We start from the raw sequence: 27262 nt of genomic DNA, 5'->3' as shown, positions 1-27262 counted from the left end.
TTGTTGACGGTCAATATTCATCCCAATTCAGATACTGAGCCAACAGACCAACAGCCCAATAGTTATGAAAACCTGAGAGAAAATGTACAGAGTATATTATATGAACTGATGCAGATTATGAACAAGGCATGACCTAAAGCCTCAAGTCAGTTGAATGGGAACAAATGAATAAGAAAAATGTAAAAAAAAACTTATCTGAAGGTACTAATATTAAGAAAAAATCCTGGAACCTCTTTGTAATGGATTAAACTGCGTGACACAATACTCTGTGGAGGAGGAGGAGGACTTGTGCTCTTTTTGTGAACATTTGTGAGTGGTGAAGCGGTGAAGGTGTAACCTACATGAAACTGGTGAGAACAGTGTGTGACCTGGTGTATAGTGATAACCACACAACCTACCTGATATTAACGAGGGAGGTACAGGTATATCACTTACCTGATGGCGATGAGGGCAGGGACAGTAAGGAAGACAAGGAGAGAGTGCCGAGGGTCCAAGCCAGCGGTGGTCATACTAGAGTACAACAAAGGTCCCATGAACGTTGCCACACCAGTTCCTGATGACCAGAGCGACAACACGTGCCTGCCGATCCACATTATTATTAACATTCTACATCAGGGGTTTCCAAACATTATATAATGCCAGTCCTTGATACCTGGACAATTAAAACAAAAAGTGAGATTGCTGACAGACCCAGGTGACTCCAGCGACCCCAGGAGCGCTGTGTATACTAAATGTACAGAGTCCATTTTGTAATCATGAAAAGGTTACAGTACAACCAACGCCCAACAGAAATAACAAGAAAGCTCTCTGTCACTGAATCTATTAGACAGGACCAGTTTTAAATCAGTTGAATGACTCAAGTTTAAAAATTAGACAAAGTTGTAATTAGGATAATACTGTACCAACTTTCGCTCTGCAAGTTCACCTGCTTCTTTCAACTTCCAGATATTTTCCTTTCCATACATTTGCAACATCCACACAGTCATAGATGGATAACACTGAATGATTAGGAAGTCATTAACAAGAGAAGTAGAAAAAAAAGATTAATTAATAACAATAGATTTTACTGGCATTGAAGCAGTAGAAGAATGCAACACTGCCGTTATTATCTGAGGTGAATTCTTACAACTTCTCCTCATGTCATTCTTGGGTTACCCCCGGATCTCCTCCCCTCCATATTTACTCGTGCATCTCTTGGCCCAAGTGGTTCCTCCAACCCTTTCATAGTCCAAACCATTTTCTCCTCCCTCAACAAAAAGCCTTGCCAACTCTCTCAATACTGTACCCTGCTGCCCTTTTAGCTCTGAGCAGTGTTTCCCATCTTTCTGTGTTATAAGAACATAAGAACATAAGAAAATAAGGAGTCTGCAATAGGCCGGTTGGCCTGTGCAAGGCAGCTCCTGTCGAGAGTTACAACCACTCTCTATCATCCATGAATCTATCTAGCCTCGTTTTGAAACTTTCCAGAGTTCCAGCACTTACTACAAAGTTGCTAAGCTTGTTCCACTCGTCCACCACCCTATTAGTGAACCAGTTTCTTCCTATCTCCCTCCTAAACCTAAACTTATCCAACTTAAATCCGTTGCTCCGAGTCCTATCCTGCTCGGATATTATAAGAACTTTATCTATATCCCCTTTATTGATTCCTTTCACCCACTTAAATACTTCTATCATATCTCCCCGCACATCCACTTCACCATTCTTACCTAAGCTGGCTCTAGCCTGTGAATGTCCACGTTTCACTGCCATACGACTTTACACTTCTCATGGCAATTGCATACATCTTTTCTTTAACAGGGAGAAGGCTCTCTTGCCACCAATGAAGGCAGCAGTTTCCTGAGCTATTTTCAGTATCATTATCAGCACTGATCAAGTCACCCAGGTAGCAGCATTCATCGACCCAGTACAGGGATATACTGTATCTCTAATATTAGGTCCTCAAGCCTTACATGCATTATTACAGAATGCCACTACATCCCTCTTCTACTGTTAGCTCTGATTTCATATTAACATTTTACAACCTAACTAAAAGTCACAATCTCTCTTGAAATCAACAGATCACTGAAATTGTAAAAAAAAAAAAAATTATATATATATATATATATATATATATATATATATATATATATATATATATATATATATATATATATATATATATATATATAATATTTTACTCATTATTCAATGTCTTGTCTTCAATACAATGATGAAGCACTACATATAGAAACATCCTTCACCTTTATCTTTTATACCTTCCCTCTCATGTCAATACAACTTTTAAATATATCTCTCGTTCTCCATACAACCTTATGTATACTAATGTATGCTGTCACTGTGTGTGTCCTAATTGTCAAGTACAATTCATACATCTCTCAGTTACTTTTCAGAATATAAAAAAAAAATCACGTCTCTCAAGATGAGTGATCTGAACTTCTTATGGAAAGCACAATGCCAAACATAAGATACTGTTAAGACACTACATGGACCCCTTCAGTGTTTTCCTTTCATCCTCCATTGATGTTCTTATGGATTCTACACCAAATGGAAATTTCCTATTGCTTCTCCTTGCAGCAACACCCATTCATAGTTCAAACAACTATGTCCACACCAATTTGATACCATTAGTCACACAGATTACACTAATGTATGGACAACATTAAATACTTCTCTCATCATCTATGTTTTAGGGAAGCCTCCCTTACTTGTGGTAGTGGGATGCATGGCCAAGGAAGGTCGTGTCTGAGAAGCCCCGTGAAGCCGAGGCCAGCGCCACGCCCAAGAAAACAAATTTTGAGGCAGCGAGGCCCAGGGTGAGGTAAGAGGCAACACAGAGACTACCAATAAGCCACACCCGCACATTCACACTGACCAGCAGGGTCAAGGGTGCAGCAATAGTCAAGGCTGTCCCTGGCAGCGTGTCAGCCACCAGGATGGCCTGGAAACACAAAAATAAGCGAATCATCAGCGGACCAACCTATGGTACATGTCTATAGTTTGTCTCATACTCTAAAACAACTAATATAATTCTAATTATAAGTATGCCAGTACAGTATCTTATACTAGACTTATACAGTAATTCAATTTTCATATACTGTATCGTTGGATCGTATCTATGACTTAATTCTGTCCATGATCACAATCATTTACAGTCACTTCAAGTGCTAGCCATTTATCACTCTGAAAAACTGGCAACAAATAACTTTTATTATATTAAATTAAGGTGTAAAGGTGGAGGAGACTCTTAACACCAGAAGGACTTTATGGAATTGCACCAAAATTTTCAGATGTTTTTTGGATGACAACGAGTACTGTGTAGTAGCAAAATCGTAGCGACAACATTGTTGTAATTTTTCTTTTTAGCCTATCCTTTAATAATTAATTAAGTTTTAGTGGGAATGGCACGAAAGAAGAGGGAAATAACGAGGTAAAAACACTGTGAACACTGATCATATGACAGTAATTTCACGCCTCTATGTCCTTTGTAGGTAAAGAAATAAAATATTTACCATAATTATGGTAAATATATATATATATATATATATATATATATATATATATATATATATATATATATATATATATATATATATATATATATATATATATATATATATATATATATATATATATATATATATATCGGTCAGATTCATGTGGGTAATGCCACTGTTTACTGCCATGTAGGACAGAGGTTCGTACACAAAGAAGGAAATGCATCATATTCATTGACACTATATATAGGTCAGATTCATGTGGGTAATGCCACTGTTCACTGCCATGTAGGACAGAGGTTCGTACACAAAGTAGGAAATACATCATATTCATTAGCAGTATATATAGGTCAGTGGTTCACATACATTGGAGTCATATTCTAATTGAAGACTAATCAGTGTGGGCTAGCAAATTTGGGATAAACAGCAAGAATGTCCTCAAGCACCCCTGATTCAATGTAGTAATTACATAGTTCAAGATACAATAAGTCAGGTGGCCTGAAGTTTTTGACAGTCTCACATTCAATAATATAGTGTTCAAGTGTATGCTTTAAAGGTTTATCACAAAGTTTACATGCTGAGTGTTCCGGTATGGGTACAGCGTTACTAACTTACCAGATGTGTCTGTATCCTAGCCTAATTCTGGCCACGACTACATCTCATTGTCTGGTTCTGTCCTTATGCTGGCCATACCGGTACCTCTTGTCACAAAATTTGTCATATTTACTAATGCTACAACTGCCAGGTCTGTCTGCATTTCTCACTTCTTCTAGATCAGAGTTCATGATTCTGACTTGAATGTTTTTAATTACACATTGGACAGGCCAAGGTCACGGTCAACATTTTCTTTCTTACATGCCTCATTGGCCAGTCAATCAGCACAGCCATGATACCTAATTCCAACATGGCGCGGAATCCACACAAATTCGATACAAAAGTTGTTCTCACTGGCAGTTATCACATTCCTTTTAATATCACATACAACTTTAGACATAGAGCCTGATGGGCTGTTCATTGATTTCGATGGTTTGTTTACCTGTCACTTGTCAACCCGCTCCGCAAGCGTCTCAACTCTCACGCTGATCCCGACTTGCGCTTCGGTGTGTTTTCTAAAGTTGGGCATATTGACCTCTGACAAAATGTAAATATATTCTCTCACCACATTTAACATGTATAGTATTATAACTTGTAAATACTGTACTGCGTAAAGAGAGAGAAATCACACTAGGTATAGAATCACCAAACGTCAGCCAATCTCCAACTCGCTCTTAAGTTGTTGTGTTATGTTAGTACGACATAAACGAGTACAGTAATTGTAACCGACCAATCTAAACTAAGACCCAAGGTGCAGGAAGCTGGGGGCTAATCATGTGGTCCATGCATCCTGCTTAATATCGTGGGATCACAGAACGCTAGTTCACGTTGTATGACAATATGGAATTATATAATTTATATTGTTGAAATATGTCATCACATGTGACATGGTTACATGCATAAATTAGTATGCAAATTAATGACTAAAATAATAGAAAATCGGAGTTGTAAATATTTGGATGATTAGAGTCTTATCTTGTCCTAGCTGGACAGCCAAGTGCAGATATGGTATTGTTGGCTGCTCTGCTCTCACTCAGGTTGGCACAATTTTTGTCGTTCTTACGCTAAAGTGCTGATTAGCTGAACTCTTGTGTAGGAAACTTGAAACTAAGTAAAACATTAGGTAACCAAGTCTACAGGTAAGTATATAGTAATTTTGTTAAATAAGTTGATTAGGTTAGGTTCACTTGGGGACACTTATGGCTACTAGTAGAACAATACTAACCGCCTTACCCTGGCATAACCACCCTGACTAAACCTGGCCCAGGGTCATTACGTTAGGTTTTACTTAATCTCTGTTTTACGAATAAAATCACCAGTCAATACTTGGATGACAGAAATTCAGCCAATCACAACTTAGATAAAGTTGAAAATTAAACAAATAAGACATTGGCTGACCTTCTCTGTGTAATTTTTAACTTTCTTGGTCTAATTGATGATTGTACAGTACAGGAGCCTCAATCACAATGGTCTGTCCGATAATTTTATTCACTTCCGGATGTGAGAATCCACCAAAGGGTTATTTACCTCATTTACCTAATGGCTATGCCGAGGGAAGGGGGTCAGTGGCCTGTGTAGGATCCCTCCATTGTTCCTCATGTGGGAGTTCCTTCCATTTGTAATTGAAGATTCAAAATGTTCATAGTAACAACACTCGCTTTTAATAAATAGTAAATAAATATAATCTGTGTATCACCCTTCATGCCTTCTAATATTAGGTTATATAAAATATATTGCTTATATATCACGAGTCTTGACCTCTGCCAGTTACCAAGGTTAATTCAAAGGTTTTACTGTTAATGTTATATTCTGACTTAACACCTGGCCTGGGTGGTGGCAACGACACCATTTAGTAAACACTGGAAGAAAGAATCCTTACTAGTGTACAATAAAATTGGGTCCCCAGATACGCTCACAGAACAGAATATAAGACAATAAATTGAAAGAAATTATATACAATAGTGAGAATAAACATCATTATAGGTCGTGCAGTAAATTGCTAACTGTGTAAGTGAATCAGCTTCTGTCGTCCCCCGTGTATATACAACAGAGAACGGGGTTATCTTACCCCAGTAGAGTGTCTCAGGCACTTGAAGGTGCTGATGAAGGTGTCCGCTGATTCATTCAGTACAGGTATGATGTCACTGGGAGAATATGTGGTGACGTCACTCAGGTTCCTGAGGAAGGCGTGGTGAGGGTGGTGCTGGGCGCGTTCTGTGTAAGACTGCCGGGAAAAACGATGGGCATAAATGACCAGTTACTACTACTGACTCAGTAACAGGTGTTATGGTATAAACACCCACAGACTGATAAACACACGTGTGTGTGTGTGTGTGTGTGTGTGTGTGTGTGTGTGTGTGTGTGATATTCAGCGATATCTAAGTCATGTAGAAATATTTATTCTCACAATACATGTGTAATGTATAGAAATTATTATATTCTATGTATATATTGACCACCAAAAGAAGGTGCACTAAATAATACACTAAGTTACGTACTGGATGGGAAGCACTTTATAATACTGATGATGATGAGTTAGAAATGTGTAGTACGTTAAATAGTCATTTTCGCTCCGTATTCACAAATGAAAACCTAGCACAGTTTCCAGAAGTTCATAAGGTATATAACGACAGAATAGAAAATATGTTGATGAATATCAATATTACTAGTAACGATGTGCTTAAAGTAATTAACAAACTGAAGCCTCATAAATCGCCTGGTCCAGACGAGGTATATGCTAGAATATTAAAAGAATGTAGAGATGAGTTGAGTAATCCATAAGCAGTTTTATTTAATAAGTCATTAGAATCGGGCCTAATGCCAGAAGCTTGGAAACTTGCAAATGTAGTTCCGATTTTCAAAAAAGGTGATAAATCAATTGCATCAAATTACCGTCCCATTAGTCTCACGTCAATCATAGGCAAGTTGCTAGGGTCAATTATTGCTACGAAAATCAGAAGCCACCTTGAAACATTCAACTTAATTCATTCTTCTCAGCACGGGTTCACCCAGGGACGTTCTTGTCTCACAAATTTGCTTAGCTTTTTCTCAGAAGTATATGAAGCGGTAGATAATGATAAGTCATATGATATAATTTACTTAGATTTCAGTAAAGCATTCGATAGAGTCCCTCATGAGGTGGATCATTATTAAAATGGATTAGGTCATGGTTAACTGGTAGGAAACAAAGAGTCAGCATAAATGGATTTAAGTCAGACTGGGGTGCGGTCAAAAGCGGAGTTCCCCAGGGATCTGTATTAGGCCCTCTGCTGTTTGTTATATTCATTAATGATCTTGATTTAGGTATAACTAGTAGGATTAGTAAATTTGCAGATGATACCAAAATGGGGAGAGTGATAAATTCAGACAGTGACTTTGAACACCTTCAAAGAGATCTAGATACCTTACATGAGTGGTCAGTAGACTGGCAAATGAATTTTAATGCTGATAAATGCAAGGTACTACAGATAGGGAAGACGAATACAAACGTTAAGTATAAACTAGGTAACACGGAAATAGAACATTCAGATTGTGAAAAAGATCTAGGTGTATTTGTTGGCAACGACTTGAAACCTAGAAAACAATGTATTAGCGTTCGCAACAAGGCAAACAGGATTCTTGGGTTCATATCTAGGAGTGTGAGTAACAGAACTGCTGACGTTATCTTGAAACTTTACCTAGCATTAGTGAGGCCACACATGGATTATGCGGTTCAATTCTGGTGTCCTTATTATAGAATGGACATAGATTCTTTGGAGAGAGTACAAAGAAGAATGACAAAAATGATCCATAATATTAGAAACCTTCCATATGAAGAAAGACTGAAAAGCTTAGGCTTGCATTCATTAGAGAGGCGTAGAGTTAGGGGAGATATGATAGAGGTGTTCAAGTGGGTAAGTGGGATTAACAAGGGTAAAATGGAAGATGTTCTGAAGCTCAGTAATAACGAAATAACTAGAACAAATGGCTTTAAATTAGATAAATTCCGATTCAGAAAGGATATAGGCAAGCACTGGTTTGGTAATAGAGTTGTGGATATGTGGAATAGGCTACCGAGTGCTATAGTAGGATCGGGGACGCTAGGGAGCTTCAAGACGAAGTTGGATAGGCACATGGAAGTGCTGGGATGGGTGTGAAAGGGATCTGCCCTGTATGGGCCAGTCGGCCTCCTGCAGTATCCCATTTTCTTATGTTATGTTATGTTCTTATGTTCTTATGTAATACTCAAGTTAAAATAACGTTCAGAACCAAAGGCACCTCTTTACCACTCGGCTGTAGACAAACTTTATTAAGTAAGGAATTAAAAGATGAGTCTCTCTCAAGCCCGATTGATCTCTTGTTCCTTTTTTTTACACGTGAAAAAATAAGTCTTAAAAAATAATATCATTAAGTATCAGAGAAATCAACTTTTATTAATTACAAAATATGGCTCCGGATTTTTTGGTACACATTTTCCACAAATATATAGAATTATATCTTGTTACATTATTCTCTAAAGATTTTATCATAAGAAAAAAACCGACGTATGGTACCAGAAGTGTTTTGTTGTGACCACCTGCTTGTGTTAAATGTATTCCAAGGTGGTAATGTCTTCTGATGCAACAACAAGACGTTATGTACAGCGTCTGAGAAGTGTTGACTGAGCGCCAATCGTGTTGTTAACTAAAAGGAAACTACAGCACAGTATATATATTTACTGAGCGCTGTGTTGACCGGAGACCAGCTGTGCCGCCAGTATTCCTCGTAAATGAAAATGTGAGAATGTACCTTACTGACCGACTCATTGACTGACTTTCAAGGCCAGAGATATTGTTTAAAAGTAACCCCAAAATCATAGACAAAACATAGAAAAATTTAATGTACGTTATTTTTACCTTTTCCTCTGTTACAGTGTCAGGTCTTGGTATAATTCTCATGCTATTTCGTTTTTTGGTGTTTTTTGTGCATCAGCTTAAATCAACCAGTTGGGTGTATTCTTATAGCTTCAGTTATCAGCAATAATTATCGTATGAACTTTTGTGACTCTGGACTCTGATTCATGGACACCCAAGTCCACAACAGACAGAATCCCTTGTCTTAATTTTTAATATACAATTTCACCAGTGATCAGTTTACTAGCCGGTCGGGCGGTCGATATGGTCTCTGTTACGCGCACTGTTGGCAAGTATTGGGTATGTACTGTACGGGGTCTTGAGTGTACCTGAACAAGTGCCAGTGTTGTGTTCGTCTTCTCTTAAAGGAACTCACACCGAATCCTGCCACAACATTCTCTGGCAACTCTTATTCCACAGATGTTAGCTCTTGGCAATTTTCTATACCGATTGCTTTAGGTTGAAGCTGTGACCACTGGCTCATGATATGTGGACAGTTGGCTCTGAGGTGCTCACAAAAATCTAAAGCGTCGACACCGGATTTATGGCGCTCCTTGATGCATCTCGGAGACCAAACACAATCACAGTATTCGATGTGAGGAAACACTACACTTATGAAAAGCCTTGAGAGACAGACTATTAAATACGTGTATCGGACTTAACCTGAGCTAGAGATCCCGTTATCAAAATTCACAAACAGTGGTGCTCGAAACTGATGATGTTAAAGAGTGTATCTAACTAATTTGTCTGAAAGTTAAAACAAAAATAATGTCCAAAATACCTGTAGCCTCAAAATTATATGAAAACTGCCATAACTAGATGTTAACAGCAGCTCAACAAAACTGATGATAACGTATCTGTCAGGGGAGATGTTGATGTGTTTAAATCATTCAACCATTAGTCTTATTCCTTCATTAACGATGAATATTTATTGTACGAAACTTGGAGAACTGGGACCCTAGATTTCTCTAATGGCATTGATTTTGATTTTGCCGCTAATAGCGGCTACTTTATTGTGCACCCCACACTCAACCTGTGAGCGGTAGCGCGAAAGGATTACAGAGTAGAGCTTGCAGCGGGTCATAATAATTAATCCCCGTTGTCAGGATATTATGGCACTGAATGTTACACAGTATTTCAATTACATTATTTGTTGAGTTCTATACATAAAGGGTAACTTATTCACAAATGCGTGAGTACAGGCGTGTGAGGCAGTATGTCTGGCCTCACACTCTGTTATTCACATTTACGTGAGAAGTATTCAAGCACATTGTGTATTTGGTTCTGTACACGAGAACTGATATAGTTACTAAGTGCAAAAAAGTGGATACAATCTTAATATATCGGCTATCTTGCCATTAGAGATGAAGTGTGGTGTCATTCCACACACAGTGTGCTTGGACCTGTCCCTAAAAGGTTCTATCTTCACACAGTCGAGGACGTAGTGTTCAAGTGTGTGGCCATATGTATGGCCACACACTTTACATTTAGTCTTGTTTACATCTGCTTGAGGAACATACTGCCAGAGGTACTTATATCCTAACCTTAATCTAGCGGTAACAACATCTTGTAATCTAGTGATCTTGTTACTTGCTCCATATACATGTTTCACTTGATACATCTCATCATGGTAAACTATGGATCGACTAGTGCCTGTTTGCACTTGTCTACTTGCGTCAAACTCATCCATAAGTTCTTTCCTAATTACAGTTTTAGGGGTTCTTTTTGACAGACCCAAATTGTATTCAACGGTGTCTTTGTTAGACGCGAGTTTGGCGAGGGCATCAACTCTGTCGTGTTTTATGAGGCCTATATGAGAGGGGATCCACAACAGTTTGACCTTGACACCCGGTCAACAAGGCACGCATATTTGTGTCTGGCTTCAGAGACAAGAGCGTGACAACTTTAGTCGAGGGTGGCAGAGGGGGGGGATTTAACACCACTTCGGGCGAAATAATCTGGAGTGCCTAATTTTCAGGTAAAATAAGCTGGGATAGCTAATCTTCAGGTGAAACAAGCTGGGGTGGCTAATCTTCAGATGCAATATGCTGTACGTAGCTATACTTCCAACGGGACGAAGAATCTGCATTAGCCAGGTGATCGATTGTGAAAAGGACCTGGGTGAATATGTTGACAATGATCTGAAGTTTCGGACCACTGTGAGAAGGTGAACCAGGCAACTAAGCTAGCAGGTCTTATAAGAAGGTCTTTCAGATATCTAGACGGTCCGTCCCTCGTAACGCGCTTTAAGAGTGAGGTGCTTCCCTGCCTGGAGTACTGACATCCCGTCTGGTCCCCGCGATATGCTAGAGACTGTCAGTTGATTGAAAATATCCATAGGAGGGCCACCAGATTGGTCCTGCACTTCGGCACCTCAGCTACCCTGAGAGATTAGAGCGCCTACAGTTGTCTAGCTTATACTACAGGCGAGCAAAGAGAGGGGGGGGGGGGTAATTGAGGTGTATAAACATCTCAAAGGGCACTACTCAGTCGAGTGTCCATACCTGGAGCTGGCGGACGCCCACCCCACAAGGGGTCACAGCTCAAGGTTGAAGAAGTCACAAGTCCAGAAAACTGAGAGGACAAACTTTGTCGGAGTGAGAATTGTGAACTCTTGGAACAACCTGCCAGAGAGAGTTGTGGCGGCACCGAGTGTGAGCTCTTTCAAGACAAGACTTGACAAGCACTGGAGCAGGTTCAGATACATTCAGGAGCCAGTGCATGCCCATTACTTGCCAACAGTGCGTAACAGAGACGTAACCGACAGTCCAAGCGGCTAACGAGCCGATCAGTGGTAAAGAGGATAAAACTAAAAGATTAAAAATGCAGCGTTGCAGAATGAGTTGTAAAAATCCCATAGAGTTTTTTAATAAAAATCTAAAAAAACTGAAAGATTACATCGGTCAAATTTGAAGTCTGGATACATAAGAACATAAGAAAATAAGGGGTCAGCAATAGGCCGGTTGGCCTGTGCATGGCAGCTCCTGTCTAGAGTTACAACCACTTTCTATCATCCATGAATCTATCGAGCCTCCTTTTAAAACTTTCCAGCGTTCCAGCATTTACTACAAAGTTGCTAAGCTGTGTACTGTATTAACAAATGTAACACGTGACATATCCGTGAACGTCTTATAAAGTCCGTCTGGTCTGTAATAATTGGATCACATCTCTTAATCAAACTCGTGTGAGCTCTGGAGGGAACAACACGCGTTCATCAAGCTTCAAGAAGATCTGTCTCTCCTGTTAAGAGGTCACTCTGAGGCGTCATCCTAGTTAAGACAGACAAGACGACGCGCGCGATTTTATTATGTCCCACAACTCGTTCAGGGATATAATAAATTCCCATAATAAGTTAGTATGTCTGTTTAGGTGCCGTCAAATGTCAATGAACTCTCCTAGTGAACCATGACGTGGTGTAGGTCAAACAATCATTTCTACTTGTGATCAAATAATTACCCCGCTAGGTACACTGACTTACTTTCTCAAGTCTGTGCACGGCCAGGCATGTCTAGCTACGACCGGCCTACCTAACGTGAATATATCTTATTAAACTTTAATTAACCTCATCACACTAAATACTTTATGATTATGTACTTTATTAAATATATTCTAGATTATATCCATCACCGACCTGGGAGTGTCTCGATGATGAGGGGGAGATGTGTGGGGGGACTCTCACTAGGATCTTTCCGTAGGTTATGTGAAGGAAGAAGTAAGGGGATAATGTCTCAGATAAAAGAGTAAACTGACCTGAGACTCGGCGCTGAGAAGGTCGTAGGCAGCAGTAATCATGACCCAGTAGGTGAAGTTGTTGCAGAAGCCGAGCAACCTGGCGAGGCGGGAGAAGAACAGTCACTCACTATAGTTTAGCTGTAATAATGAGTAAGAACTTCCCGGACGGCGTCAGTTATACAATTGTACAATAATGAACAGCTTCCCGCCTTTCCCGAGTGGTCATGCTCACGGCAAGAACATGAGCGTTAAGTACTGTACACTCTTCACCACACACTCTTATATTACTGGACTCATTTACTAACAAACTGTATAACAAAACCAAAGCATTCTGACCAATGTCCTGGTAGTGAAGGCCGGAGGGGACACGTAACACATATAGCAGCCCTGGCAGGCCAGTATCCTGTTAGAGGCTCACATGGATACAGTGTCTCAACAGGATATGGGAACTCACTGAGTGTGCCTTGGGGTCGAACAATGGTCCAAGCATCACCAATCTGACATGCTAACCACTAAACCATCAAAATAAATTGTCTTATAGATAGGAAGAACGCATTCATATTTCACAAATAAAAAAATAATTTGACTTAAAAATATAATCTTCGGGATTACAAACTCGCTTTAATAATTTATCAACTTAATCATCTCTCTAACCTGAACTGTTAACAAAAGTGTTCCTCCCGCCACTCCCCGTGTGCTGTCTGGCCATGACGTCATCACAGGCACCCTGAGCTACCAACAATACACTACAGTCATTTAAGTGTCTAAGTGTATTACAACCTTTACTGTATAAACATTGACGTAACACACTGTACAGGTAAATATCTTGAAAGGTAATACTGTAGTGACGATGGAGAGAGAGAGAGAGAGATCCTAGTTCCTGTTTCCGGACACTGAGCTGGGCGTAATGTTGAGAATTTATGAAGATATTTATAACTTAATCGTAAAGATAAAAAACAAAAACATAAAAAAAAAAATCTTCACAATCATCGACTTTATTCCAACATATTTTTAGGTTCCTGATTATTCCACGTCCTAAAATACGGTTCATTATTTACAGTTCTGGGATAACAACATGAATATTTTTACCACATATTTCCGGGAATAAGACTGTAATCAAACTGTTGCTCGTTGCCTTGAGGTAGAGCTAGAGGTAGAGGTAGAGGTGGAGGTAGAGGTGGATGTGGAGGTAGAGGTAGAGGTGGATGTGGAGGTAGAGGAGGATGTGGAGGTAGAGGTAGAGCTGGAGGTTGAGGTAGAGGTGGAGGTGGAGGTAGAGGTGGATGTGGAGGCAGAGGTAGAGGTAGAGCTGGAGGTGGAGGTAGAGGTAGAGGTGGAGGTAGAGGTGGATGTGGAGGTAGAGGCCGTGTGATGTACTGCACTGAACTACACTACAATAAATGCTCTTACTCTGGTGACTGACAATATCAAATAAAACTTAATTAATGTGGAGAAGAAAAAATGTCGATCTTACTCTAAGTTGTATACACGTGCGCGGAAAGAGAATGAGTTTGAACAGGTATTAAAGTTCCCTCTGCTTTAATTAACAGCGTCCCGTTTTCTTTGGCGGAAGGAGGAAGGTGGGTGGGGATGAGGGGTCGGGGAAGGGAAGAGAGGATGTTGGGGTGGGGGGGAAGTGGGTAGGGGATGGGGTGGAGTGGGGTGGGTGGAGGAAGTGGGCGGGGGGAGGATTAAAACCTTTCATGGGCCTATTTATGTATATCTACAAAATCTGACGAAGACTGGCGCAGCTCTTTCAATCATATAACAGAAAACAGTGGTAAAGGAGACGGCAAAAGGCTAGCCAGTATAATCTAGGTGAAGCATCCCCGTCACAGCGAGTCTAGTTAAAAAAAAAATATATATTTTGGGAAACTGGCACTGGCAGGCTTGTTTGGTCTCCTGCCAGGTATATTCAAGAAAAACTACTCACAGTTGTTAGGTCGTGGTTTTAAACTCGGCCGTGATATCAAATAAGATTTTTTTTTTCGAAGTTGAACTACGTGGTTTTGGTATCACGGACCTAAGAACGGCATCCTTGCCTCAGAAATGTAATTGTTTGTACTTTTTCTCTTAGCTGTAATAAATGCAAATGTGAGGATTCTGAAATTAGAAACTGATTTTAGCTGCAGAAACTACTGTACATGACCAAGTAATTTCAGAGAGCGTGACTGGCTCGACCTGAAAAGCTGTACTGTACTAATTCTTACATCCGTTAAAACTCCGCCTCAGAAGTCTTAACCATCATTACCTGTGTGGAATCTATCTGCTGACGAAGGAATGGAGAAGCGGGAACACCACTATACAACAAGGGATCTTACCAGTAAGCCACCAAGTCTCTGTAAGAGCGCGGGGGACTTCGAGGCTTTGAACAATACTCCTCTCCATCGCCATCTTTCTCCTTTCCTTCCTTTTCTCTTCCCTCACGTTCATTATTCTTTTTTTCATCTCTTCCTTTTGTTCCTTCGCTTCCTTTACCCCCTTCTCTCACAGGTGTAGGAGGGTCGTCCTTGGAGTGTGAGGTATGGTGAGGGGCGCTGTGTGTGAGTAGTCTGTGGCCGTCGGTGATGGTGGAATCATCTGGCTGGTCCTGAAGCAGCAACTGATCTTCTGCTCTTATGTGTTCTGTCGATAATAAACACAATAAATATAATGAGAGAGAGAGAGAGAGAGAGAGAGAGAGAGAGAGAGAGAGAGAGAGAGAGAGAGAGAGAGAGAGAGAGAGAGAGAGAGAGAGAGAGAGAGAGAGAGAGACTTAAGCCCTGTGCAAGTCCCATACCCAATACAATATTCTCGGTCTATTGTCTTATACGCATTGTTGGCAGAGGCTTATAGAACGTGTACGGGCTCCTCAGTGTATATTTCTGAACATGTGCCAGTGTTTAGTCTTAAATGAACTCGCACTCGCTTCTGTCACAACATTATGGCAGGTTATCTGAAGAGTTCACAAGTCTCCTCACAAGAAACTGATTCTTATTTACATTCAATAGGAGTTGATTTAAACAATACTCGTGCCTATCTTGACAAACACACCTCTTATGCATTTTGAGTGAATAATCCCTTACTGTTTTGAATAATTTGAATAGTAATAGTGCATACCTTTTTATGGAAGGCTCATAGGCTCCTGTACCGAAAATAACAAAGCCTTGGACACGAGGCCTCTTCACCCCACAGCGCGTGTAAACAAACTTACTCATCCCGCCATATTTACATTGCTACTATAAATAAAAATACTGATTTTTTTCAAGACTACTACGACATTATGAAACTCGACTCGATAGAAAGTAACTGACAAAAATATAAATAAAGGGGTCACGCCAGGTCCCAGGTACACCGAATGGGTCACCGAACTCTCCCGAGATATGCTATAAAAGAATGTTTGTTGATATCCGATGACAGTTTTTTTATACGAGTTTAATAGGCCACCACTCAGTACCTGTCGTATCAAGAAAGATTAGAAAGCCTTTAGATGCCTTTAAATGCCTAGCTTACACAATAGACGGGCAAGAAATGATTTAATCAAAGTTTATGAGCACCTCAGATGACATTAATGTTCATATCTGGAGCTAGCGGATTTCCGTCCCACTTGAAGTCACGGAGAAATTAAAATAAAGAAGCTCCAGTTGAGAAAATTTTGTCGTATTTTTTCTTTTCCTGTGAGAGCTGTAAACTATTGAAACAATCTGTGTAGTGTAGCGCTTGCTCCGTCCTTGCCAACATGGCGTAAGAGAGCGTGGTAGAGAGGAAAAACGAAAAGAACAAACTACATCAACCCCAGGAGACATAAATAGAGAAGCAGGATGGTATATATTATGTGATTTATTTAGAATATATTTATTATTATTTCAAGACCATACTAGTCCACGGGTCAACGGGTTGGTTTCACAGGCTTGACGATAAGACACACACACACAGTTACCCCCTGGAGACACCTGAACCTGGCTACTCATTGTATCTGACTCAAAACAATGTAATCAAGGCGGGAGGCGAGGGTTAATGACATGTCTATAAGCCAAGAGAGAGAGAGAGAGAGAGAGAGAGAGAGAGAGAGAGAGAGAGAGAGAGAGAGAGAGAGAGAGAGAGAGAGAGAGTGAGAGTGAGTGTGTGTGTGTGTGTGTGTGTGTGTGTGTGTGAGTGTGTGTGTGTGTGTGTGTGTGTGTGTGTGTGTGTGTGTGTGTGTGTGTGTTTATTTGAACCATAAATAAACGACATATATGCTGTCTTGTCAATAGTAAGAGAAACAATTGAGACCCTGCAATTGTGTGTAAATGAGGCAGAAAGTCAGATCAGCAACCTGGGACTTAGTCACAATTTTTGTGATGCCATATGGCAGCAGGGTCTACCATTAGACAACACATTATGCTTCCAAAATAGTTGTCTACTACAACAGCAACAAGACTCTAAAATCTCGATCCTTCAAAATTATTTCTTGAATTGTCCCCTAAACAGAGACAATACACGAAACTGGCTCACTGAAACAATGAGTTGATGGGAAAAAATACGCTAAAATTTACCTCTGGTTCTACTGTAATGATGCAGTTCTTTACGTCTCCAATCACCTGTAAAAAAATTACGAACCCTTTGGAAACCTGTTCTACTGTTGCTTGGTTGGAGGAGTCTGTGAGTAATTGGGGAAGGGGGGGGGGCTGTGGTTGTGGGAGGAGGGAGGCTGTGAGCGATTGGGGGAGGCTGTGGTTGCTAAGGGAGGCTGTGGTTGGGGAGGGGGAGGCTGCACGTGCAGGCTGTGGCACCATATAAACATGCAAGGGATGTCCTGTTGTTGTGGAGTGCTTATTGCAATGTGCGTTTGATGCTTGTGTGTGTCCATGTGTGGTAGTGTGTAAAGCAGGTGCATGTTTGGATACGTAGTATGCGTAGTGCATGTGTGTGATGTGTAATGTGCGTAATGCATTTTTGTGGGTGCTTGAGTTTTGGAATTATTTTTTGGTGTTTTTACGAGCGCGTTAAGTTAGTTTGATTGGGCATGATTGTATGTGTGCGTGTGTGACGCGGCGGCTCACCTGTACTCTTGGAGGGCGTAACACGTGGGAGGCGGGAGATATGGTCCTCCAGGAGACACTGGCGGTGGTCCAGGTCCCCCTCAGGCAAAAGTTCATCGTAGGGTCCCGGGGCCATCCTCCACCTCTTTTTGACCGTGTCAGGGACAGCAGGTGGTCGGGGACGATGTGAGGCCCTGGGTGTGGGGGCTCGTGGCGTGGGGAACTAGATCATGTGCTTTAGTTATGATGACCAAGGAAGGTCTAGTCCAGGTGTGTTGACTATGACGGATTCATGTACCTACGCGTCGCAAAGTGAGGATCTTGGTAAATAGGTGGCAGATCTGCCTTCAGCGCTTCTGTTGACCTTGGAGTACCTCTATCTCTTGGATATAAGGAGAGACCTGAATTAGGGTATGTGATAGACCAAAGGGTACCTGTATTTAGGACCTGTGACGGACCATTAAAAATAAAACACTTCTGTAGGTCGTGTGTTAGAGTTGGGAGGTGAGGTGAGGTGATCGACGTGGGGCCTCACGATCTGGTCGCTACAACTACCATCCTTTGTCTCGGGTTAGACACCATCTGGGTCAGCATGGGCACCAGGCCTTGTGCACAAACTGGAAAAAAATTAAAACGGATAAAAGTAAACACATACACACACACACACACACACACACACACACACACACACACAGAGGAAGGCTAGAGTGAGAATGACGAAGAAAATAGAACAGAATTTATAGATGGACAACATTCCGGTGCCAAAATGACTCGCCCCTGTACAGTCCGCGAGTAAAAAAAAAGTATCTTGACTCCATAGTTCAGTGGAGTCTAAAATGAGCAATACCTTCAGACGAGTAGAGTGTCGGCCAAGTGGTTACAGCCCCTCTGACTTACGGCATCCTCCCTCGTACAATGTTCAAAAGGTAGAAGATTCAACTAATATTATCATGTCTTTACGCAACACGGTAAGAGGGTTGTTGTATGTGAGAAAACCATTATAAAATAAGATCACGAATATATGGTATGTTTATATTTTGTTTATCCCCTAAGATATAGCAAGGTGTTAATAAACCATTGACTTTATTAGCTGTTATCATTATTTGCTTGTGAGAAATAACGAAACCCACCAAGGTGTTTTACCGAGTACTGGTGGTCTAGGTTTATAAAGACATAATACAGACGAAATATATAGGGAATTATTATAAAATGGGATCATCCTAACATCGCCATACGAGAGGAACAGACTTATCAATACACAGGAATACGCATGAAGTCTCCACCAGATGTTTCAGATTACTACGCACGGCAAAGGTAGAAATACTTTTTTTTGCTGACTCTACACTTCTCCCTGATCAGCCTGATAGTGTACTGGGGTGGAAGGGGGGGGGGACAGTACACCATAGTGGAGACCCCCGCCTTCTAAGAAACTTCTACGTTGAAGGCCACGACACGAAAGGTGGTAAGTTTAAACCTAACCTAACCAAACCTAATCTAATCTAACCTAATTTATTTGACATAACCTAACGTAAATTAACCTAAACCAACAACCTATCCTAACTTAACCTAACCTAACCTAATTTGACCTAACTTAACATAATCCTTCTCTCTTTAGTGTTTGAAGAGATATCAGAAAACCCTTGACAGCCTCATTAACTTACGACAGAAAAGTGGCAAGGGAGAAGAGAGAGAGAGAGAGAGAGAGAGAGAGAGAGAGAGAGAGAGAGAGAGAGAGAGAGAGAGAGAGAATATTACTTACTACAATATGAAACCAGAACAAGACACGCATCTAATCACCACCATTAACGAGTGTGTTCCTTTATGGACACCAACTCACTCTACCAGTTGTGTTACTGATGTCAAGGTTACCACTGGACGAGCCTAGATAATGGCAGAATCCTAAGTTGCCACATTTTTCCGATCTTTCAATATGTCTGTTTCCATAATCCAAATATATATTTTAGGTACTTTTTTTTTTTTACACACAAACACCCCATTAGCTGCAGGACTATAACAGTTTATCGTCCATAATGCAAACGACAACTATGTACACAACCAACGATACAGTCTTTGCATACAAGACCCCTTAACAATAGTCAATAGTGCTATAATATTTTCTATGATCCAGGAAATGAGTCACCAAAAACTACCCTGCATTACTACCACTACCCTCCACCGCCACTACCCTCCACCGCCACCGCCACTACCCTCCACCTACCTCCACCGCCACTACCCTCCACCCCACCACACGCCACCACACCTTCCACCCCCACTACCCTCCACCCCCACCTACCCTCCACCCCCACTACCCTCCACCCCCACTACACTCCACCCCACTACCTTCCCTACCTCCCTCCACCGCCACTACCCTCCACCCCCTACCTCCCACCCCCACTACCTCCCCCCCACCCTCACCTCCACCCCACTACCCTCCACCACCCACCCTCCACCACCACTACCCTCCACCACCCACTACCCCTCCACCACCACTACCCTCCACCACCACTACCCTCCACCACTATCCTTACGACGGAGAAAGTAAACGAAAAGTATAAATATTGTTGAATAAAAATACCAATACAGTGTTGAAAGTATATAAGTGTTGTTTATCTTCAACCAAAATTTAGAATCCATCGAGTAAAGTTAAAGGTTTACACACACAGACATTATCCACACTTAGGAAGGTTAGCCGCGGTTACTTGATGGCAGTTCTCTAAGTTGTATGTTTTTGTTGCAGTCTCTGTCAGGTGCCTAACTACATTATCATTTCTTACAGCTTCTCCCTTTGCCACTTTTGGCCTTCCCTTCGTTCCCATCCTCTCCACGCATCTCTTTATTGATCATTTCACTACTAATTAGCTCATTAGCCGTTCAGTCTGCTCTTTGTTACGACCATTATTGTCCATTGTTAGTACTGGAGGAAACTGGAGTACCCGGAGAAAACCTGCCATTAGTGCCATGTATCATTGGGCCACAACGGATAACACCCTTCTCATTTATGTCCCGGGTTGGAGATTAAACCTAGGATACATGATGAGAGATACTCGCGTTCCAATACAATACGAAATGGCCTTCTCTACTTATTCCACAAGCCTGAACCATCTCAGCCTGCCTCTACGCAAAGACTTTACCAATACTCTCAATACTTAGCTGTTCTCTTAGCTCTGAACAGGACCACCTATCTTTCAGCGTCTCATCATTCTCACTTCAGCTCCCTCATCCTCAAGTCTGCGCATGTTTTCCTCTTTAACCGGTCGAGTTTCATTGTCATAAAACATCACATTTCTCTACACAGTTCCATACACCTTTCCTTTCATGCTGAGGAGGAAGGTCTCATGTCGTCACTAAGGCAGCGCAGGAAATATATAAAAACATGAACGCAACTCACACGCTCCAAGCCAATATGGGTCTTTGATCCTCCGTTTTCTATGAATTTACGAGGATACAGTCAACAGTTGCTCACACTGTGGTATTTTTATGACCCCTCGCGTGTACAAAACTACTGTGGCCGCCACCAAAGTATCAATGTTTGTCATATCAAATACTGAGAACTTGTGGCGCCTCAATACCAGCAGGACCAAACCTAAGCTAACCTTACCACACCAAACTTAACTAAACTTAACCCACATCTAACTTTACGTAACCTTACAACCTCTGATTCTACTTAACATAAACCAAGCCCTAACTTTATTTAGCCTAATCTAACCTAACTTAAGCAAATCAATACCACCTAACCTAACTAAATCAATAGCACCTAACCTGACTAAATCAATATCTAACCTTACCTCATGTAAGCCATTCAACAGATAGCCTAACCTAACATAACCACTTACTATAATCTTATCTTATAATCAAACCAATTTCAGGTCAAGGTATTACTGCAGTCGGTCGTTTCATTATGCTCCAACGGCCTCACAAGGCTGCCTTTGGTATCAAACGTTTTCCTGGTGAATACTGACGAGTTGCTGGCCACTTGTGTATCCAGAGGTGTAACAGTAAATAAAATATGATCCTAGTCTTTTTAGTTCAGCATTACGACACACGGGGTGAAATCAGGTCATGAGGCTGAAGTGTTAATGAAAACGCATTACATCTGCCACTAAATAGCCCTTAAAATATCTTATACTATATTACTGGTTATTAACTGTGTTTTCTAGATGTTTAAATACACTAATTATGAACAATGAAGAATTACGAGAGAAATATCGTAAATGTTGATGTTATAAATTGATGGAAGATCGTTGGGGTTTCCTTATAATATCCTATAGGGTAGGCTATACTGTACACTGTATACTTGGACACATAAGGGAAGAGGGTGTGAAAAATGTTACTTTCCGAGATATCTGAGCAATTTCCGAGGAGTACGATTTGTTGTACTTGTTGCATCATTGCAGTACTATTATATACATTAAACCTTCTTCATTAAACACATGTATACGTATTCCAGACGATACACAGCACAAAGGAAACTATAAGTGAAAATGTGAGAGTATTTTAATACCATATAAAATAACTTTTGGTGGGGTTTAATGTGTTATCTAAATGTTCACCGCCACCTTTCTCGTCTTGTCTACAACCTTGGTAGTGCCACAGAACGAGCTTGTCTGCAGACTGTGCCTGGCAGCGGCAGTTTCTGAACACTTTCACTACACTCACAACACTCACATATATATTCATAAGTTTTTGTAATACTCTTACGGTTACCTCTCAGGCGACACTCACCTTGAACCATCATGACTTGTACTACTACTACAATATGATACAGTTCATAACATAAGGGTATTACTTATAAAACACCAAGTTTAACACCGAACACGGAAGTAGAAGCGAGGCAGTAGACGTTAGATTGCTGTGGCCTTCACCACCACTGAACACGTGGGTAACATGTTAGCTCTCTCGAGTCAATGTGTCGGATCACTCGACTGTTCAACCTTTCCCAGATTTCTCCAAGCTGATCTGAAGGGACCAAGTGGCTGCTGTAACATAATTTTTATCTTTGATTAACACTCAGAAAAAAAAAGGTACTAAAGCCCGAATTATTAAGTTGCTGTTATAGACTTGGTTAATTTTACCTGTCAGGGAATATAGACTCAAAAGTTGATTCTTCAAATACTAACTCGACGTTATTTTATCCGCCAGTAATATGTAGGATGTTCATATAGTGAGTTACTTGTATTGTTCACTCCGCAGGTGAGAAATGTCAAATTCATCGAAGGAGTGATTGAGGATCCTCCAGCCAGCCTTGAAGACCAAAGCTAAGTGCCCCCGCCTATGAGACGCTCGACCTTGTATTGTCTGCCACTTGACAATATTTTTTTTCTTATTTTTCTTAATTCTGTTTTTGAACCGTTTGTCCATATTTGGTTTGTTTAATGTAGACGTCTTGTTAATCTCTTAACTTAAAGGCGTTTATTGTGAGGCGTTTTAGATACACGGAATAGCCTCACAATAATCGCCTTCAATGTGTTTTGAAAGCGTCGCTCTATAAACTGAAATATTAATGTTTTAATAAACAAATAATTGATACAGTACCGGTAATCATACAACTTTATATGTCACATTATATACAGTACTGTACTTACTTACATGTGACTGCAAATAAACAAGTACATATAGTTTTAATTCTACATTTACAATTTGATTTTATACAGTATATGTTATTTAACCTTCAGCTGTAAGAAGTAAAGTATACAGTTTATCATGTGAAACTATCTTAGTAGCGTCCAAGGCTGACCTCACCTCAACACCTCACTAAAAATTAAATCGTAAATCTTATTTTTTCTTCCCAAACAGAATAAATGTGACGACCACTAACTGCGTTCCTTCAACACAGGCACAGGGGAGGATGGAGGCCAACATGGCGTCGAAAAAATTTTGCGACTCTACCGTAAAGTTCTTGTGTTGACTTGGACATTAATAGAAACCATTAAATATTTACTTTTTATTGACCGATTTCACCTTTGGACTAACAATTTCATTATATAACTTAGCTTTTGTTTTGATTTGGAAAAAGATGTTTATATATTAATAAATAATACAAATGCCTGCTTACAGTACGCTATTAAGGATCTGAAATCAAATTACATTGTCTGAATTTCGAACAATGATAAAATGTGTTTGTATAATGACGCCACAAGACACACCAAAGAAAACTGGTTGACCTCCAGGGAAGACTATTATGTGTGTGTATGTGCTGAAAACTCAATAATACCTAACCTAACGCAACCTAACCTAAATGGATCCTTTCCTTTCATAACGTAACTAAATACAACTTAAATTTCAACGTACACATTAATTAGGCATCAGCGTTTGTCAGTGTTATGTTATTTATCATTTCCTTGTTGTCATCTATTGTTTTATTCCTTACTAACCGAGGCACAAGACTTAACCCGGATTATTGATGAAACAAAATCCCGGATATGAGCTAGTGCACAACCATTCCCTAAGAACCACCACCCGCACCTCCCTACCAAATTTCAAATCTATCTTAAAAAATGTAGAAATGCATAAGGAATATACAAACACACAGAGATTGTATTACACGTATATAAATAAAATGATCATGTTATCTTTTCAATGTTATCTATTTTTTCTCTCCACTATTAACTTCAGCGATCTATCCCTCAGTATTCCTTCCCCACCTTTTGTCCTTCAAGTTCTGTCCTATACAGCTTCGCACACTTGCACACTTATATTTCACCCTTAAAACACGATCATTTCACAAACATCTCGTCTTACAACTTTTTACAAGACCGATAAAATTTACAGGTTGGCCCACAGGTATATAGCCTAGTGGCAGTGGTTCGCCTTGGCATTGCTCAGAATAGGCATGGCTTACTCCTACATTTACTATCACTTTTTGCTGGTATTACCTCCACACGGTACACCATCCTACTGAGAACTTTCATATATTTTCGTTGCTCGAGATACACGCAAGATACATACTAGGCTCTCAAAAGTGATCGTTATGTGAAGTTGTTTTTTTGTTTTGTGATTTTTACATTTTTACACCAAGGAGAAATGTCCGTAGTGGCTGATTGTCTGAATACTTTGATATACACGATTCGAAATACTGTTCTAAGTTCCGTATAATGATGTTTGTTAAATGTCTTCGCTTTTCTTTGTTTCAAATATTTTCCTCTAGTTATATAAGGAAGAGTGAACGATATGCGAATATTTCTACATGTTGGATCCTTTCTTCTCCCTTCCTACACATACTATCATTATTGACACTTTTTATGTTATTGTGTCTCTTGAGCCGTTGTATAAGTATGAGGTGGAGGATTAAAGTGAGACATACAATGTTAAGTTAGGTTAAGTTGTGTAAGGGTAGGTTATGTTGTATTTTAGGTTAGGTTAGGTTAGGTAAGTTATGATAACCCTAAGAATGTTCAAACTATTGTGTGACTATGTTCGTCTACACCTCTGCTCCGTATACACATTAATCTAAATTTCCGTAAAAAAAAAAAAGACATACAGTATACTTTATTCCTTTGACGCCCCCCTCACACACACACACACGCACCAGGTCCACACCATATCATGTAATTAAGAGCAAGGTCAGGTACCAGTCACCAAATTTGGTAGTATCTCCTTAACAGGTTTAGAATACTTATGTACATACCTATATTAGGTTCCGTGCCGTCTTTAAACATGTACATTATTGTATTCACTCTAGTGTTAATAATTTTTCTAATATAGCTCTCAGAGTTACATTTATTTCTTATTACTTACAAATGTCAGTACAATGTGCTCACATCAGCGTTGCCTGGTGCTCTATACTGTACACCAGTTATAAAGACGACAATTTCTTCAGGCACGGACAAAAATTGATTCCTCTGAGGCCGCCACAAAGCAAGGTAGATATCTACCTACCTTGGCCACAAAGTACCTGACCTCCTTGTACTAAATCGAACTTATTCACTTAAAAAATGGAGTTCTGTGTCAGCAGCTCAATATATGTATTTTTTAGCAGACTTGAAGTGTTACTCATTTCCTTACGAAGAAAATTATGTTTCATCTGAAGAATTGAAACCCCAGCTTATTTCACCTGATTTTTAAACACCACTAACCTAACCTAACCCGCCAGTAGTGTTAGGGTGTTTAATCATCAGGTGAAATAAGCTGACGTGCCTAATTTTCAGGTGATTAAAAATTCATTCAAAGCTCACCTGGCTCAGCAGTGTGCCAGTTACTAGTCTCTACCGGTTATACACAGTGCGTAGGCCTATAGTGAGTGGTGACTGTAGCAGTGTGCCAGTTACTACTCTCTACCGGTTATACACAGTGCGTAGGCCTATAGTGAGTGGTGACTGTAGCAGTGTGCCAGTTACTAGTCTCTACCGGTTATACACAGTGCGTAGGCCTATAGTGAGTGGTGACTGTAGCAGTGTGCCAGTTACTACTCTCTACCGGTTATACACAGTGCGTAGGCCTATAGTGAGTGGTGACTGTAGCAGTGTGCCAGTTACTAGTCTCTACCGGTTATACACAGTGCGTAGGCCTATAGTGAGTGGTGACTGTAGCAGTGTGCCAGTTACTACTCTCTACCGGTTATACACAGTGCGTAGGCCTATAGTGAGTGGTAACTGTAGCAGTGTACCAGTTACTAGTAATAGTGAGTGGTGACTGTCGCATGTACCAGTTACTAGTCTCTACCGGTTATACACAGTGCGTAGGCCTATAGTGAGTGGTGACTGTAGCAGTGTGCCAGTTACTAGTCTCTACCGGTTATACACAGTGCGTAGACCAATAGTGAGTGGTGACTGTCGCATGTACCAGTTACTAGTCTCTACCGGTTATACACAGTGCGTAGGCCTATAGTGAGTGGTGACTGTAGCAGTGTGCCAGTTACTAGTCTCTACCGGTTATACACAGTGCGTAGACCAATAGTGAGTGGTGACTGCATGTACCAGTTACTAGTCTCTATCGGTTATACACAGTGCGTAGACCAATGAGTGGTGACTGTGGTGACTGTCCACTGTCGCATGTACCAGTTACTAGTCTCTACCGGTTATACACAGTGCGTAGACCAATAGTGAGTGGTGACTGTAGCAGTGTACCAGTTACTAGTCTCTACCGGTTATACACAGTGCGTAGGTCAATAGTGAGTGGTGACTGTAGCAGTGTGCCAGTTACTACTCTCTACCGGTTATACACAGTGCGTAGGTCAATAGTGAGTGGTGACTGTAGCAGTGTGCCAGTTACTAGTCTCTACCGGTTATACACAGTGCATAGACCAATAGTGAGTGGTAACTGTAGCAGTGTGCCAGTTACTAGTCTCTACCGGTTATACACAGTGCGTAGACCAATAGTGAGTGGTGACTGTAGCAGTGTACCAGTTACTAGTCTCTACCGGTTATACACAGTGCGTAGACCAATAGTGAGTGGTGACTGTCGCATGTACCAGTTACTAGTCTCTACCGGTTATACACAGTGCATAGACCAATAGTGAGTGGTGACTGTCGCATGTACCAGTTACTAATCTCTACCGGTTATACACAGTGCGTAGACCAATAGTGAGTGGTGACTGTAGCAGTGTACCAGTTACAAGTCTCTACCGGTTATACAC

The 27262-nt window shown here is 40.6% G+C and overlaps 1 protein-coding gene across 2 annotated transcripts in view; it reads right to left on the bottom strand.

Annotated features, from left to right (window-relative positions):
- LOC121863453 (battenin-like) overlaps nt 1-27262 on the bottom strand; it is a 46309-nt gene that overhangs the window by 4158 nt on the left and 14889 nt on the right. For both annotated transcript variants that reach the window (XM_042362117.1, XM_042362118.1), the window contains 6 exons: nt 17713-18308; nt 15013-15316; nt 12710-12788; nt 6157-6312; nt 2706-2938; nt 436-579 (listed from right to left, as the gene is read on the bottom strand). In XM_042362117.1, coding sequence (XP_042218051.1) covers nt 436-579; nt 2706-2938; nt 6157-6312; nt 12710-12788; nt 15013-15316; nt 17713-17827 — 1031 coding nt within the window. In that variant the 5' untranslated portion in view covers nt 17828-18308. The remainder of the gene's footprint in view (nt 1-435; nt 580-2705; nt 2939-6156; nt 6313-12709; nt 12789-15012; nt 15317-17712; nt 18309-27262) is intronic.

The sequence above is a fragment of the Homarus americanus genome, unplaced genomic scaffold (assembly GCF_018991925.1).
Source record: "Homarus americanus isolate GMGI-L3 unplaced genomic scaffold, GMGI_Hamer_2.0 scaffold24781, whole genome shotgun sequence".
NCBI classification, from domain to species: Eukaryota; Metazoa; Arthropoda; class Malacostraca; order Decapoda; family Nephropidae; genus Homarus; species Homarus americanus.
Note: the sequence above shows the minus strand (reverse complement) of the source record. Positions and strands in the feature narration are given on the sequence as shown.